This window comes from Equus asinus, chromosome 13, assembly GCF_041296235.1.
Source record: "Equus asinus isolate D_3611 breed Donkey chromosome 13, EquAss-T2T_v2, whole genome shotgun sequence".
NCBI classification, from domain to species: domain Eukaryota; kingdom Metazoa; phylum Chordata; class Mammalia; order Perissodactyla; family Equidae; genus Equus; species Equus asinus.
In genome coordinates, this window is record NC_091802.1 from 45,647,758 (window position 1) to 45,663,933 (window position 16,176).

At 40.2% G+C, this 16,176-nt stretch overlaps 1 protein-coding gene across 2 annotated transcripts in view; it reads left to right on the forward strand.

Annotated features, from left to right (window-relative positions):
* EFCAB3 (EF-hand calcium binding domain 3) overlaps positions 1–15,724 on the forward strand; it is a 133,443-nt gene extending 117,719 nt beyond the window's left edge. For both annotated transcript variants that reach the window (XM_044745526.2, XM_044745530.2), the window contains 4 exons: positions 3,168–3,361; positions 3,719–3,903; positions 9,085–9,207; positions 11,858–15,724. In XM_044745526.2, coding sequence (XP_044601461.2) covers positions 3,168–3,361; positions 3,719–3,903; positions 9,085–9,207; positions 11,858–12,184 — 829 coding nt within the window. In that variant the 3' untranslated portion in view covers positions 12,185–15,724. The remainder of the gene's footprint in view (positions 1–3,167; positions 3,362–3,718; positions 3,904–9,084; positions 9,208–11,857) is intronic.
* Positions 15,725–16,176: the final 452 nt, after the last annotated feature.

The window sequence follows — 16,176 nt, forward strand, 5'->3', positions numbered from 1 at the left end:
TTATGTCACCTTCTTTCCAAAAGGATGATGGGAGGAAAGCCAAATTTTAGAGGATTAAAAAATAGCTGTCAGGTTAAACATATTAGAATAAATGCATTTTTTTACCTCTTTTTCCTTCTGAAATTGCACTAAAATAATAGTAAAAGTATTTTAGAGGGCATAAGCCCACAAAAGCAAGGAGAACAGCTGACAAGAGATATCAACATAATTTTGGAAGGTGGAAAGGAAATGGATGACTGTTTACTGGCTAGTGAGATCTGAAGAGGCTGAAACTCAAGTACCTGCAGTAGAGAAGGTCAAGAAGCAAACCAATTCTCACTGCAGAACCCTTGGAAGGCTCAGGAGCTGAACACCAGGAACCTTTGTGGGGAGAGGGGGCTGGGGGTTGAGCAAGGGAGCCCAAAACAGAAAGACTAGTTAACTAGTTAGATCCCTCTCCCTAACTCCACACAACCAAGTGACTGCCCTGGCAGTTAACTCTCTGAAGAGGTTGTACCAGGAAGATTGTTTGGACTCATGGATATCAGACATAACTGAGATGAAGGTATCATTGTGAAAGCAAGGTATTACATGGAAGTCCACTCACTGACTGGCGAGACCCCTACCAGCCACCTTCCCCTTCCCGAGGTCTCAATGTGTTGACAGCTAGAATTATGGCACTCAGGTACACTATCAGAGGATCCCTCCCCAGGAAAATTGATGAAAAGAGAAAAAACCCACAGATACTCACAATTCAAAGGTCTCTCGAGGGGCCAGCCTGGTGGTGCAGTGGTTAAGTTCGCATGTTCCACTTCTCAGTGGCCGAGGGTTCGCCAGTTCGGATCCCAGGTGCGGACATGGCACCGCTTGGCAAGCCATGCTGTGGTAGGCGTCCCACATAGAAAGTAGAGGAAGATGGGCACAGATGTTAGCTCAGGGCCAGTCTTCCTCAGCAAAAAGAGGAGGATTGGCAGCAGTTAGCTCAGGGCTAATCTTCCTCAATAAATAAATAAATAAAAAGTTTCTTGATGAAACAAGGCTCCAACCAATTACCTGACAGTGAAGTTGCCACTCAGTAAGACCCACCACACCAAACAGCTTCCAATTGACCTTATTAAAGAGTGCTTACTCTCACTTTTAAATATAGATATCCAAAGATCCAGAGATGTTTAAGGAAAACTTGTGTTATTAAAGAAAAATTAAAACAGGAGGGAAGGAAGCTAGGAAGGGAGGCAGGGAAGGCAGCAGTTAGGTATAAATATGACCTGGTATATCAATAGAATACTACTCAGCCATAAAAAAGACAAAATCATCCCATTTGCAACAACGTGGATGGACCTGGAGGGAATTATGCTAAACGAAATAAGCCAGACTGAGAAAGACAAACACCACATGATTTCACTCATATGTGGAATGTGAACAAACACATGGACAAAGAAAACAGTTCAGTGGTTACCAGAGGAAGGGGACGGGGGGTGAGCACAGGGAGTGAAAGGGAGCACTTATGTGGTGACAGTCAAGAAATAATTTACAACTAAAATTTCACATTGATGTAAACTATTATGAACTCAATTAAAAATACATACATACATATATATATATGTACACATATATACACACACACACACACACACACACACACACACACATATATATATATGTCCCGGTATATAATCATCAAGCAGAGATTAGTGTTTCCGGGGTTATCAGACTTAACTGAGCAGAGGGTACCATAGGCATCATGAAGGAGGAGACTACACCCCACAGCAGCAGTTCTCAAAGTTGAGTGAGCATCAGGACCACATGGAGCCACTGGTAAAGCACATTGCTGGGCCCCAGGGTTTCTGATGCAGTAGGTTTGTGTGAGGACCAAGAATTTGTATTTCTAACAAGTTCTCAGTGCTGCCAGTACTGCTGACTTGAAGACCACACCCAGAGCCATAGAGTATGCGGAGAATACTCCGAGGGGAAGGAAAGGTGAGCCTTAAAGGACCTGTTAGGAGTTAAATTATACTAAGAGAAACAAGCATTAGACTATTTTCAGAGGTGAGTGAGAACACTGTGGATGGCTGGGTTCAAGACTAGGGAAGGAAGTATCTGATTATAAACCAGGCTCTAATCAGAACGCTATCAACACATCTCCTACCCAACCACTGCTGCAGCTCCAACGTTTAGAATGAGTTCTTTCCCTCTTCCTGAGAGGAAAAGAAAGCTTGCCTGTCACCATCCCAGAGAGAAGTGAAGCCTCCTGTTGCTGTACTAGAAAGAAACCTGCCTGCGTAATAAAGAGAAGCAAGGGCCTGCATCATCTTCTTTGGGACAGCAAGAAGTGACGCTCCGCTGCTCAGCACACTGAGAAGTGAGGTCTTCCACACTGGTGCTGAAGCCCCCACTGCACCAAAGCAGTGAGAAACGGGTCCTTCCACCTCAGCAGTGAGTGACCAGATCCCCACCACAGCTTCAAAGAGAAGTCCACCATTCCAGCAGCAAGAAGGAATCCGATCTGTCACCAATATTGAAAGCATGCGTGTTTGTAAATTGGATGTTTATACCTTTGTGGATGTTTGTACTGTGAATTAGAGCCCCTTATCATACATAGCCTGCTGTACTTATTCTTAAGGATTATAACCTAAAATGCATAGTAATATTTCTCCTAAATCTGTTCACACACATGTGCATGCACACAGACACACACACACAGAATTGCAATCAATAGTGATTTACTGTGGATAGTAAGATTACTGGTAATGTTTTCTTCTTTATACTTTTCTATATTTTCCAAGTTCTCTACAATGAGAGTGTCTTTTAATTTTTAAAAAGTTACATTTTAACACCCAACACAAAGTAATATAATAGTAGGTATGATTCATGTTTGTATTCCAGCTGGTACCACTCAAGAGTTCGTCAAGGATCATAATAGAGAGGTATTTTTCTAGACAAGACTGGGAGGTCATGGGCAGGAGGAAGGAAGTCAAAGCCCAGGGACGACATATATAAAAATAGTCAAATAGCCTTGGAAAGTATCGGTAGATAGTCTGTAAATGTCATGGGAACAGGCACTCAATAAATAATATTGAATGAATATGCAAACTAAATTTAAAATAAATTTATTCAGCATATATCACTTGCAACTTGATCTTGTTTTCTTTTTTGTCCAACACTCATTTCTGGATTACTTTTTTTTTTAGCTATTTCCGAAGAAAATTCCAGGAGACCACCTCAGGAATATTATGGAGTCCCTATGCTATGGGTTATGGAAAAAGGAGACTTAAGCCAGACATATGCACACCTCCAAGTTCAAGCACAGCTGCCTTTGCTAGTGCTGCCCGGATCGCAATAATGAAAGAAAAGGATTTACTTAAATTTCTGGAAGAGCTCAAGAGTAAGAGCCATTTGTCTTCTCCCCACTGTCGTAAAGGATTTATTTGTATATCACTGGTCACAAATAAATACCAGAGGCCAAGTGCTATAAGAGCAGGACCACAGCCTATGCTGAGTGACTTGTCTCTGTCACTTAGATATCATTTGAAAGCAAATGTACATCTTACCTGAATCGTCAGACACCTGGATAAAGCCGAGAGTCTGTGGATTGGTGGGGGGTGGGAGCAGGAGAGTGAAGAAGGAGGATTGTGGCCAATGAAGAGAAGAATAGACAAAGAGCAAAACAGGCACCAGATATATGTATTTTATGTGAATTTCTTCATATATTATTTTTGATACCATTTTTTTATCTTTTTAGGATGCAATCCTCCTTCAGATAGCCCATATTCAAAAATACCCATCTTTCCATTGTTTCCTAATGTGGATGGGGTGGTAATGGGAAAGCCATTCAGAGACCTACAGAAATTAGAAATGCTAAGGAGAAAGGAGCCTCTGACTTTCTTTGAGAACTATTTTTTCCATAAAAGAGACTGGAAAACACAGGTGAGATTTAGATTATGTCACATCAGTTAATACTTGGGTTTTTAAGTTCTAACTTAACTAGTAACATGCTTTTTGATGACAAATATTTTTAGTCATTATAGGGGCTGGCCCAGTGGCATAGTGGTTAAGTTCGCACGCTACACTTCCATGGCCCAGGGTTCATGGGTTCAGATCCCAGGCACAGACCTATGTACTGCTTGTCAAGCCATGCTGTGGCAGTGTCCCACATACAAAACAGAGGAAGACTGCCACCGATGTTAGCTCAGGGACAATCTTCCTCAAGCAAAAGGAGCAAGATTGGCAACAGATGTCGGCTCAGGGCCAATCTTCCTCACCAAAAATATATATATATATATATATATTAAAGAAGTATTTTCAATCATTATATTTCAAATCAGATTCCATAGCCATCTTTCTAAATTTAAGCCCAGGTATAAATATTTCATTTCAACAAACAGTTAAACTTACTGAAAAATACAATCCTAGGCTTGGGAGTGGGGGTGGGGGTGGGGAATAAAAGAATCATGATAAAAAGGCTCTCAGGTCCCACTTCCAACCACTCTCCCATTAACACAGAGACCAAAAGCTACATTTTAGACTCCTTCAACTGGCTCCAGATTGCAGCTGGGCCAGACAGCATTGGATGAGAGGATCAGGTCCACAACCCAGTGGAGCAACACAGTGATGGAGGAGCCATCCTGCCCTTGGACCAGAGCGCCATTTATAGTTCCAGCTGCACCTTCTGGCCCTTCTTCAAGTTCTGTTGCCTCTAATCTATTTGCCCCTTCCCAAGATACAATTTGTCATCATGAGTTTTAAGGTCTCAGGCAAGTATGCCCTAGTTTCTGGATATTCTCTCAGGAAGCTCTGGCCTTACCCCAGGTTTGTCACAGGCCTCCCAGCCTGAGAAACAGGATCAAGATTTGACTGGAGACCAGCCCACCCTGTGGGGTATCTCTGGGTTCCAGAGGGCCACATGTTGTTCACATCACTATGAAACCCCTAGAAGGCCCCCCCAGGCATAGGGTTTAAGAGTCCAGAGGCTGGAGGAGGGAGAAAAAATGAGGAGTTGCTAATTAATGGGCATAAAGTCTCAATTATGCAAGATGAATAAGTTCTAGAGATCTGCTATACAACATTGCGCCTATAGTTAACAATACTGAATTGTACACTAAAAAATGTGTTGAGGTAAACCTCTTAACTAAAAAATTTGTTAAAAATCTAGTTGATTTAAGAGGGTAAGTCATGTTAAGTGTTCTTATCACAATGAAATAAATTTTTTTAAGAAAAAAGACTCCCAGAGAAGTATCACAGTCACAAATGACCTCAAGTTCAGACTTTGTCTTTATCTCTCCAGAAGAAGTCACGCCACAGGCAAATATCACTGACAAGATGGAAATAAGAGGACATTTATTCCCCTTTAAACTTATTTTCCAACACTGAACCCTCCATCTGTGATGCTTATCTGTTTATTGTCAATCTCTCCAACTAGAATATATGGTTCATGTAGGCAAGGACTTTATTTCTTTCACTGAGGTATCCCTATCATCTAGAACAGAGCCTGGCCCAGAGAAGACTCAGTATTTTTTGGATTAAACTATAATACAAATTCTTTATGTATTGAGAGCACGCTGGATTGTCTCTAATCATCTCAGCAGAGATAGTGTCGCTAGCTTCCTAAATGGTCCCCTTTGCTTCTACCTTTGTCCCCTTCAGTCTCTTCTCAACACAGCAACCAAAGTGGTTCTGTTAAAATCAGCTCAAAACTCTCCAGTGGCTTTCGTATCACTCAGAGTAAAAGCCAAAATCTTTACAATAACTTACAAGGTCCTACACAATCTAAACCTGAATCTTCCAATAACGGTAGCCACAGTGGCTATTTAAATTTAAATTAAATAAAAGTACAAATTCAGTTCCTTGGTCGCGCTACCCACATTTCAAATGCTCAATAACCATATATGGCTAATGGTTACCATATTGGACAACACAGAAATATAAAATTTTCTAACTTGCAGAAATTTCTATTGGACATCACAGATCTAGATCCTCATTGCCTACCTAACAATTTCATCTTCCACTGCTTACTGTCCAGTGCATTCCACTCCATCTACACGACCTCTTTACTATTCTTCTTACATAGCAGACATGCTGTCATCTAATGGTCTTGAGCTTTGCTCTTCTCTCTGCTCAAATGCTGTTCCTCATCTGCTTAGCTGTCTCCCTCACCTCTTTCAGGTCTTGACTCAAATTTCAGGAAGCCCTCTCTAACCACCCTATTTAAAATCACAATAACTAGGGGCCAGCCCGGTGGTGTAGTGGTTAAGTTGACACACTCTGCTTCAGCAGCCTGGGGTTTGCAGGCCCAGATCCCGGGCACAGAACTTCACACGGCTCATCAAGCCATGCTGTGGCAGCATCCCATATACAAACTAGAGGAAGATTGGCATAGATGTCAGCTCAAGGCCAGTCTTCCTCAGCAAAAAGAGGAGGATTGGCAGCAGTTAGCTCGGGGCTAATCTTCCTAAAAGAAAAAAGAATGTTTGACATCATAAAGATATTGTTCTTTCTTATTTGATCTATAACTTTAATGTGATTTTTAAAATTTACTCAAAGGATTTTTATAACTAAACAATCTGGTTCATACAAAAAAATTAAATAACCAAGAACAGTCAGAATAATCTGAAAGAAAAATTTAATGAAGACAGGGACTAACCTTACTAAATATTACGGCATATTTAAAAGTCTCAACAATTAAAATAGTGTGTGGTAAGGGAAGTTGATAGATCCAAAGAACAAAATAGAAAGTGCAAAAATAGATAAAGATATAGAGAGAGGTTTTTTTGTTTTGTTTTTTGTTTTTTGAGGAAGATTAGCCCTGAGCTAACTGCTGCCAATCCTCCTCTTTTTGCTGAGGAAGCCTGGCCCTGAGCTAACATCTGTGCCCATCTTCCTCTACTTTATATGTGGGACGCCTACCACAGCATGGCTTGTCAAGCGGTGCCATGTCCACAGCCGGGATACAAACTGGCAAACCCCAGGCCGCCGAAGCAGAATGTGCACACTAAACCGCTGCGCCACCAAGCTGGCCCGCGAGTTTTAATTTAAGAGAAATGTGACATTTCAACACTACAGGAAAAAGATAGATTATTCATTAAATAGTGTACTGGGTAGCCATCTGAGAAAAAAATGAGGCTCATAACTCATACCTTACACAAATTCCAAATGGAGCAAAGATATAAATGTAAAAGGAAAAAATTGAGAGAAGAAGAGAAAAAAAGAAATCTTAAAATACTGAAATAAATTCTGGGAAGGCCGTCATAACTATGACACAAAAGTATTTTTTTTAATAGATTAATTCATAGGGCCAGCCCAGTGATGTAGTGGTTAAGTTTGGCGCGCTTTGGTTCAGGGGCTCAGGGTTCGCAGGTTTGGATCCTGGGCACAGACCTACACCACTCATCCAGCCATGCTGTGGCAGCGACCCACATACACAATAGAGGAAGACTGGCACAGATGTTAGCTCAGGGCTAATCTTCCTCAAGCACAAAAAGCAAAAGAAGAAGATTGGTAATATATGTTAGCTCAGGACAAATCTTCCTCAGCCAAAAAAAAAGAAAGAAAGAAAGAAAAAGATTAATTCAACTACTTCAAGGTCAAAAGTCTCTGTATAATCAAATGTGAAATTTGCAATTCATAACACAAAGAGTTAATGTCTCTAATACATCAAAGAGCTTCAAATTGATTAGGAAAAAAAACAACCTATATAAAAATGAGCAAAGGATATGAACAGACAGTTCTCAGAAACACGAAAAGATATTCAATCTCACTGTTCATAAAAGATCCAAATTAAAACTACCCTGAGATACTATCTTTCCATATTAGATTGACCAAGATCAAAAACTGGAAGACACACGGGGCACTCATAAATTGCAGATAGGAGTTTAAATTGGTTTAACCTCTACAGAGGAAATTTGGCAATATCTACCAAAATGAGAGACCTTTTTACTGTTGGTGAGGTACAATTTCTCCTCTACCCTCCTAGGGTCCTTGGCTGGACCTGAGAATTAACACAAGACAGATAAACAGGAGAAAAGCATACACATTTTTATTAAATGTTATATGTACAAGGGAGTCCCCACAAGAGAATGAAGACCCAAAGAAGCAGTTAGAGTTGAACACTTACAGACTGAATTGGACAAAGAGTAGTAAATTGTGAAAATGTGTCCAGGCAAAGGGGCTTGGGCTAGGATAGTTAACTGAGTGGGGAAGTGAGTAGGAAGATAAGGGGTTATTTAACATGGTTTGTTTGTACAGATTTCTCTCTGCCTTGACTCTCTGTCCCTAGTGATATGAATGTGACTTGCCTCCTGGTGCAAGGGAGACATCCTCCATATAAGGGTTTTATCTCCTGCATTCAGGAAGGAAAAGGAGAGATCAGAGTGCCCATCTTACACCTGCTGTTTTTCAAGTGCCTTTAGCTCAAAATAACTCTTCTGCCAAAGTGGCAAATTTAGGGTGCATATTTTGCCACCTTCCTAACCTAGCAATTCCACTCCTGGTATACTATCAGGGATACACAGATATCCTTGCACATATCCCAAATGCCACCCATACAAGGTAATTCATTACAGGGTCATTTCTCCTAGCAAAAGATTGGGGGGGGGGGAACTAAATAACCATTAATAGGACTAGTTAAATTTTGCTTCATACAATGAAATATTCTACAGTCACTTTAATGACTTAAGAAACTCTTAGTGTGATGATGTGAAAGATCTCCAAATGGAAAAAGCGAGATACAAAACGGCATGTATAGTACACTATTATTTGTGTAAAAAGAAGGAAAAATAAGTATGAAATACGTATTTTTTTTCTTGTAAAATGTCCTGGAAGGAAACCCAAGAAAATAATAACATTAGTTGCCTATAGAAAGGGAAACTAGGCGGTGGGAGACAAAAGCAGCAGAGAGATTGCAGTGTATACTCATCATACTTTTTGAATTTTGAAACATGTGCATGGCACTATACCAGGTGCCCCAAAACAACTAAGTGGTTTAGCAATAAACATATATATAAATCATATATAAACTCTTCCATAATATAATATACTTCTGTTTATTATGTCTTTGTTGTGTAATTCAAACTAAAATATATTACTAATCTTCTCTTTTAAATGTGCATAAAGGCAGCAAATATAAAGCCTATCGAGCCGAACTCAGGCTATCCAACTGACATCCTTGCCATTGACCAAATCCTCAAGAAAAAGCAGAATTGGACAGTGACTGATGCAGCTGCTATTAAACAGCACGTGAGTATTCACCGTTGAATGCCTTCCCAGAAAGCATTTTCCACTTCAGTGCTTACAACCATAAAACCAAGAGTTTTTTCCTGCTCTATGTCTTTAAAATAAGACACGATCACTTATTTTTACCCATTGTAATGACGTTTCTTGCTCTATAATCGAATGGATTCAGATGTTAATTGTTATCATTCATCCTGCTAATCACCTATGGAGCCATAGCCAGCATCGTTTCTGGGACATTCATTTGTTCCATGCTGGAAATAGCAACTAGTTAAGATAGCAAACCGGCAGTCACAGTGAGTGGTGTACTCAGGGAATCATGATGAGTGAAAGGATCTTTATTATAGCAGCTAAAAGAAGAAGAATAGTCTGAGTGTGCTCCCTAGGTGCCAGACACTGTGCCTTACAAGTGCTCTACGGGTACTAATCCATTTACTTAGCATAATAATCCTTTGAGGTAGGCACTGTTATCATTCCTTGCCACTTTACAGATATGCACAGAAAGGTTAAGCGACTTGCTCAAAGGCACACAGCTAGGAAGTAGTAGAGCCAGAATTATAAAAATGGGCAACTTGGCTCCAGAATCCACACTTTTAACCACAACTCTATGCTGCCTGTCTACTTCTGTGCCCTGACTTCTTAGCAACTTTTGTACTCCACAGAGACAGACTGAGGTGTATTTATATTATGCCACTCCCTTCTGCCTTTGACACGAATGCTTAAGCTCTCCTTGACACTTTCTACTTCCTTGGCCTTTACAATACTGCATCTTCAATTCTCCTTGTAGCTCTGGGTCCTTTCCTCTCTCTACTCTTTCCTAACTGTTCATCCTTTAAGTCTTAATATTTCCTAGTTTTCTGGTCTGGTCCTAATGCTCTTCTCTTTATATACCCTAATTAATTCATTTGTTCAGTAAATATTTATCCAGTGTTAACCAAGTTCTAGGATTAGGAGATACCTCAGAATAAAAAACACAGTTCCTACCCTTCGTGAGCTTGGAGTGAGGGTGGAAGACACGGAAAAGGAAATGAGCAGTAGTAACACATTGAGATAAATGGAACTAGAGATGGTCAGTGCTTCATGCCACAAAAATATGAAGGAGTGGGCTCCAACCTGTATCTCCTCATAGCCTACATTCACACTGGAGTAAATGGAAGCTGCTGATAGCCAAAGGCCTCCAGCTGCCCAAAGGGATAAGGACCTTGAGAAGACCAATGATTTGGCATCACTGTACCCCAGTCACAGCAGAACATTGGAGCTGTGTGCACTAAGTGAAGGGACAGCCAGGGCAGGTATTCTCGGAGCTATCTCAGTCTACCCTCCTTGTTTCAGCTGCCACCTAGATACTGATGACTCTTAACTGTCACTAGCCTAGACTTCTTTCTGGTACTTCTATCTTATCTCACTGACTGCCTGATGAACACTTCTACCTTGCTGTCTCTGCATATCAAACTGGGCATGTCCAAAACCAAACTCATCATCCTCTACATCAAACTGGCTCTTCCTTGGGGATTCTGTATCTCACTGTTGATACCACCAGGTACCAGTCACTGAAACTAGAAGGCCGGGACCCATCCTTAACTTACACTTTTTCCTTACTCGTCACATCCACCAATCACCAAATGTGGCTACTCTCATTTTCCCAAAGATTTTTGAAATTTGTCCCCTTCATTTTATTACTACTTCCTTAACTGAGGCCCTCATTAGGTCTTGCCTAGACAACAACCTCTAACCTGTTCCCCCTTCCCCACAGCTGCTCCCCTCCACCCATTCTCCACACAGCTGCTAATGATCTAACATGAAAATCCAACCATGTCACTGTCCTGCTTAAGAATGAATGCTTCCAGAGGAAGAGGGCACAGATGTTAGCCCAGGGCCAGTCTTCCTCAGCAAAAAGAGGAGGATTGGCAGCAGATGTTAGCTCAGGGCTAATCTTCCTTTAAAAAAAAAAAAAAAAAATGAATGCTTCCATATCAACCATAGCAGGATTTTTCAACTATTTTCTCCTCCACCCAACTGAGGGATTTATCTCACCTCCATCAGAAACAGTGGCTCACTACAGCGTGATTTTCACTGAGGAAAGGGCTTTCCCCAACCTCACTGCGATCAAGTCTAAGGGCCTGATTACAGCAAACACCTTGCCTACCTCGCCTTCGTCACTCCTTCCTTCCCACTTTAAACTTGACACTTTAGCATTACCAAAGTTCCTGTACCCCCCACCCCCAACTCTGGGATGCTTATTGCCTTTGAGCCTTTGTGTATGCTGTCCCCTCTCCCTGGAACACCTTCCCATCACACCCACTGCCTAATTTAATCAAATCCTGAGGACCTACTCAGTTCAGCATCTTCCCTGCCCTAGGCTGGACTGAGTACCATCCCTGGCACTCCTATTCCACCCAGAGCCTATCTCCATCCCACATTTACTCTTATTTTAGTCTACTGTGTTTTTAATATTCTTACAAAATTTCTTATTATCTCATTATTCCCAAGTAAGACACTTTCATTGTCCATCAACTCCTAACTCACATGTCCTCAATATGTAAACACAGTGACTTTCAAGTAGCCTGGAAACATAACACTTGGGATATCTAGAATTGTAGCTCCCAGATCAGATATTTCAGGGTAACTACCGTAAACTTCTGCTCTCTCACTACAGGTAAAAAGAGCTACAGATACCTATAATTTAGGAACTGCCCTTGAGCACCGGAAAGAAATGCTAAACCTATGGCAGAAGATCCGAGGGGATTTGATTGGGATAGACACTAAAAATGAGTCCTTTTATGACACCTTTTCTACTTATACATGGTCCTGGAATGTTTGCCAAGAATTACTTTCCCCAAAGGACTTAAGGTTATTTGATGCCTACGTGAATAGAAATTCCTTCCACAACTCTGTATTCTCTTCCTCTTCGGATATCAGTGAATGTGACACAGAGACAGGGAGAAAAAGAAAACGGAAAAGTTTCAAAGGATTTCAACAATGAAATGTCTACGTTTTCTAAACAGCTCGTTGGAAACTACTTTTTCATAGATATCAAAATTATTCTTGCTTTTGTCTAATACATTCTTAGCAACTGGAAACATTGTCATCTTCTGAATTCTGACCAGTAAAAAAGTTTAAGTCATAACACGGTTTCCGTTTCCTAATTCTCACCAGTAAATGGATGCCGCTCTGGTATTTCCCTAACCACCAGCTGCACTCTGCTGCCCCCACCTGGCTCAGAACTGCCTGGGCCGCGGCAGGAAGGAGCACGGCAAAGCTGGCACGACCTCAGCTCAGGGCCACCCTTCCGAGCTCCTACCAGCCCTCCCAGCAAGAAGCACTGGAGATTACGTGACTGTAAGTGGCATTAGGTTTTTGATTGTGAAAGAGGCCAGGGGTAGGGAATGACAATGACCTTTCAGTGTCAGGGAATAATACCACCATCCCTCAGGAAACCTTGATTAAATGTGGGTGTTCTCAAGGCTCCTTAGCCACACATCTTCAGACCGATCTCTTAGATTTACTCTTAAAAACAGCTGATCTCATCCATTACACTGGTGGTTGTTCTTTAATGCATTTAATAAAGAAGCACATGTATAACTATATTACAAGTTTGGGAGGGGTTGTAATTTTTTATTGTGGAAAAATATACATAACATAAAATTTACTGTTTTAATCATATTTAAGAGTATATTATCCACTACAGGCTTTTTTCCTTTTAGGAAAAGGAAAAACATGTTCTGTATTGATGGGGACAGTGGCTTATAACATAAAATTATAACTTTCCAGGAAAAAGCAATGAAGTTAGTGAAGGTTCCCAAAACTGTTTAATGAAATAGCCTTGAAGTAATTTTGTGTCACCTTGAATAGTCAAAACTGTCTAATATATTTGCTGTTCTTTATAATATTATGATGTCAGGAAAAAGAACTAACCTTATAAGTAAGTGACCATGTTTTCTAACCAAAAAACAAGATTAGTGGTTTGACAAGAGTTGGGTTTTTTTGGTATGGCTGTGAGTGTAACAGGCAATTTAAGAGATGTAATTTGGATGCCAAAATATCAGAATTTCTGGAATATTTCCTTGGATCAATGGGATAACAGGATAGAATATTTTAAAGTAGATTTCTCCTGGAAAATCTAAAATGTACAGAAATACATTCTTTCTATTAAATTGTCACACACTGTTGATGACGGTATAAATTGACATCTCTCTGATGGAATACACTACAGCAACAGGTACTCAGCTATTCATTCACCAATTATTTATTGAGTTGCATACGGTGCTGGACCCTCTTCTCTGACCTGGACATACAACAGTGAACAAACAGACAAAATGCCCTGACCTCACAGAGCTTTGTAATGGAGCTAATTATAACCATTGACACAGCACTTCCACTTCTGGAAATTAATCCTAAAGAAATAATCATGAATGTACAAAATGATTTAGTTATATGGATGTTTATCGTGTTGATTTTTTAATAGTAAGAAACTTAAAATAGCCTTAATGTCCAATAAATCATGATACAGCTATACAAAACAATACGAGGGTCATTAAAATGATGTTGTAAAAGAATATTTCAAACAAAAGAATGATATTCACAAGCTATTATTAAGTTAAAAGCAGACTACAACTGCTAAGAAGCATGAGAGAACTTTATGGGGTTGTCCTAAAACTTAATTATGATGGTGGTTGCACAAATAAACTGTACACTTTAAATGGGTGAATTTAATTGTATGTAAATTATACCTCAATAAAACTGTAGGAAGGGGGTGGCACAAAGCTGTTTGTTCTGAAGCTATTTTAACTTAAAAGTTATTTCTATAAATAAATTAGAGAAAAGGACTAGAAGGATATAAACCAAAGTGTTTAATGGGTTAAATTACGGGTGGAATGGGGTATTTTCTTTTGTCTTATCTATATCTTCTAAATGTTATACAATAAACATATATTTATTTTGCAATAGTACAAAAAACCGCAAAAGCTGTTTTAAAATTATAGTTGTTAAACCAGCTTATTCAATATCTAGGGCTGCTACAAAGGCTGCCCAGGGTCTCTGAAACCTTTAGGAGAGCAAATTAGGACACCCGTATCCCTTCCCCAGCCCTTCAGCTCCAGAGTGCATGCTTACAGAGCCCAGAATTTCCACTGATTGGAACTGAAAAAAACCATGAAACAATTAACTACCCCTGTCCGAGGTTAACACCCAAGGCAACAGTCCAGACAGTTTTTAACCTTTGCATGCTTTGAACCCATGCCACCCATTGAGCCTGAAAAATTCTTGCTACTCACCAGCAGAGGGACCCCTAGCTCCTCTCACACGTAGTGCTTGCTGAACTCAACAGTTCCGTATAAAGTCTGATTCCACAGAAGACTCACAGCCATATCTATTAAATATCTTCCAAAAAGTTAGTTTAAGTGCTTCAAAAAATGGACAAAAATGAGTTGTACATGTCAATCAAAGATCATTGTATAAAAGTTAAGTTTAGGATACTTTACTACATTTCATGAAAAAGGGCCAAGTTGTTTGACATTTTAAATGGCTGTAACCCTTGGAACTAATATAGTAAGTAACTTCAAGTGAAGACAGAGAGAGAGCTCTCTGTAAGAAAATATGCAGTGGGGAGGACAGCCCATGGCCGAGTGGTTAAGTTCCTGCGCTCTGCTGCGCGGCCCAGGGTTTTGCCAGTTTGGATCCTGGGCGCGGACATAGTGCCACTCGTCAGGCCATGCTGAGGCGGTGTCCCACATGCCACAACTGGAAGGACCCACAACTAAAAAAATATATACAACTATGTACCAGGGGACTTTGGGGAGAAAAAGGAGGAAAAAAATCTTTAAAAAAAAAAAGAAAATACGCATTGGGACTGTTGACTGGGAACACTAACAACTTTTGGTGCGGGGAGAAAAAAAAGCCCATAGATGAGAGAAGATGCCAAGAATAAATATAAATCAACCACTTTATCTGCAAACAACTGGCCTTGAGAAAGATAAAAATCCTTGTACTTGTTTTTTGGAAAGGAGCTTTTGTTCAAAATGTTTCAAAAGACCATAAGAATGGCAAAAATATTGTGTCTTCAAATAAAGTACAAGTTCTTTACTATCTTATCTTTTTGGTTCACTCATGTATTTTTCTCTGATTAGGGTTTAGGCTTGTTCTCATTTCTTTGGTGGGAGAGGTATAGCCTCATTGCTCCCCTTAGTCTTGCCTGTGAAAAGAATCTGCAGTGCAGTAAGGGTTACCGTGTGCCCAGTCTAGTGCCGCCCTAAGAACTAATTAACCCTTCCCTTCTCTTCTTCCAAATGGTAGTCATCACTCTTCGGGAAGCCTTCTCAACTAACCTCGTCTTATATTGACAGCATACTTTCTCCTAGATTCTTCTGAGAATATTTATAGTAATTATCGAAATAGAAATGTAAGACTGAAAATATGTTAATAAGCTGTATTGTGTATGTATTACAATCTTGATTGTGCAAATAAACTTGAGTAGATAATTCAAAAAGGTACATGGTTATAAAATCTTTTTAAACTTGTCCTTGGATTTAACAGATAAACCTCATGTTCTCCGAATTCATTTCATATCTTCCCCCTAGAAAAATAGTGTGTAGATAGATACATGTATATATGTGTGTGTATATATATATATTTCGTAGCTTTTCACACTGTGAAAAGCTGATTATAAAAGCTGCAAAATTGCCCTATTTCCTTAGCCTACTTACTGCCTTCCTCAATTATTCTGGCCATCAGCTCTAAAGTAGGACTAGGTACCCTTAACTATTAAAGTGATTCATGACTTTTCCTGTCTTACAACTTGAAGGAAACTGGGGGACCTGTTAGAGGATCCTGGCATGGAAAGGAGGAGGCTCAAGTGGAACGTCTCCCACTTTCTTGGCGGCCTGCACGTCCACCAGCGCCTCCTCAGCAAAAAACGACTTCGGGGCGAAATTCTGCCGGCACGCTCCCGGTCCCCAAACAGCCTTTCCCGAACTCGGA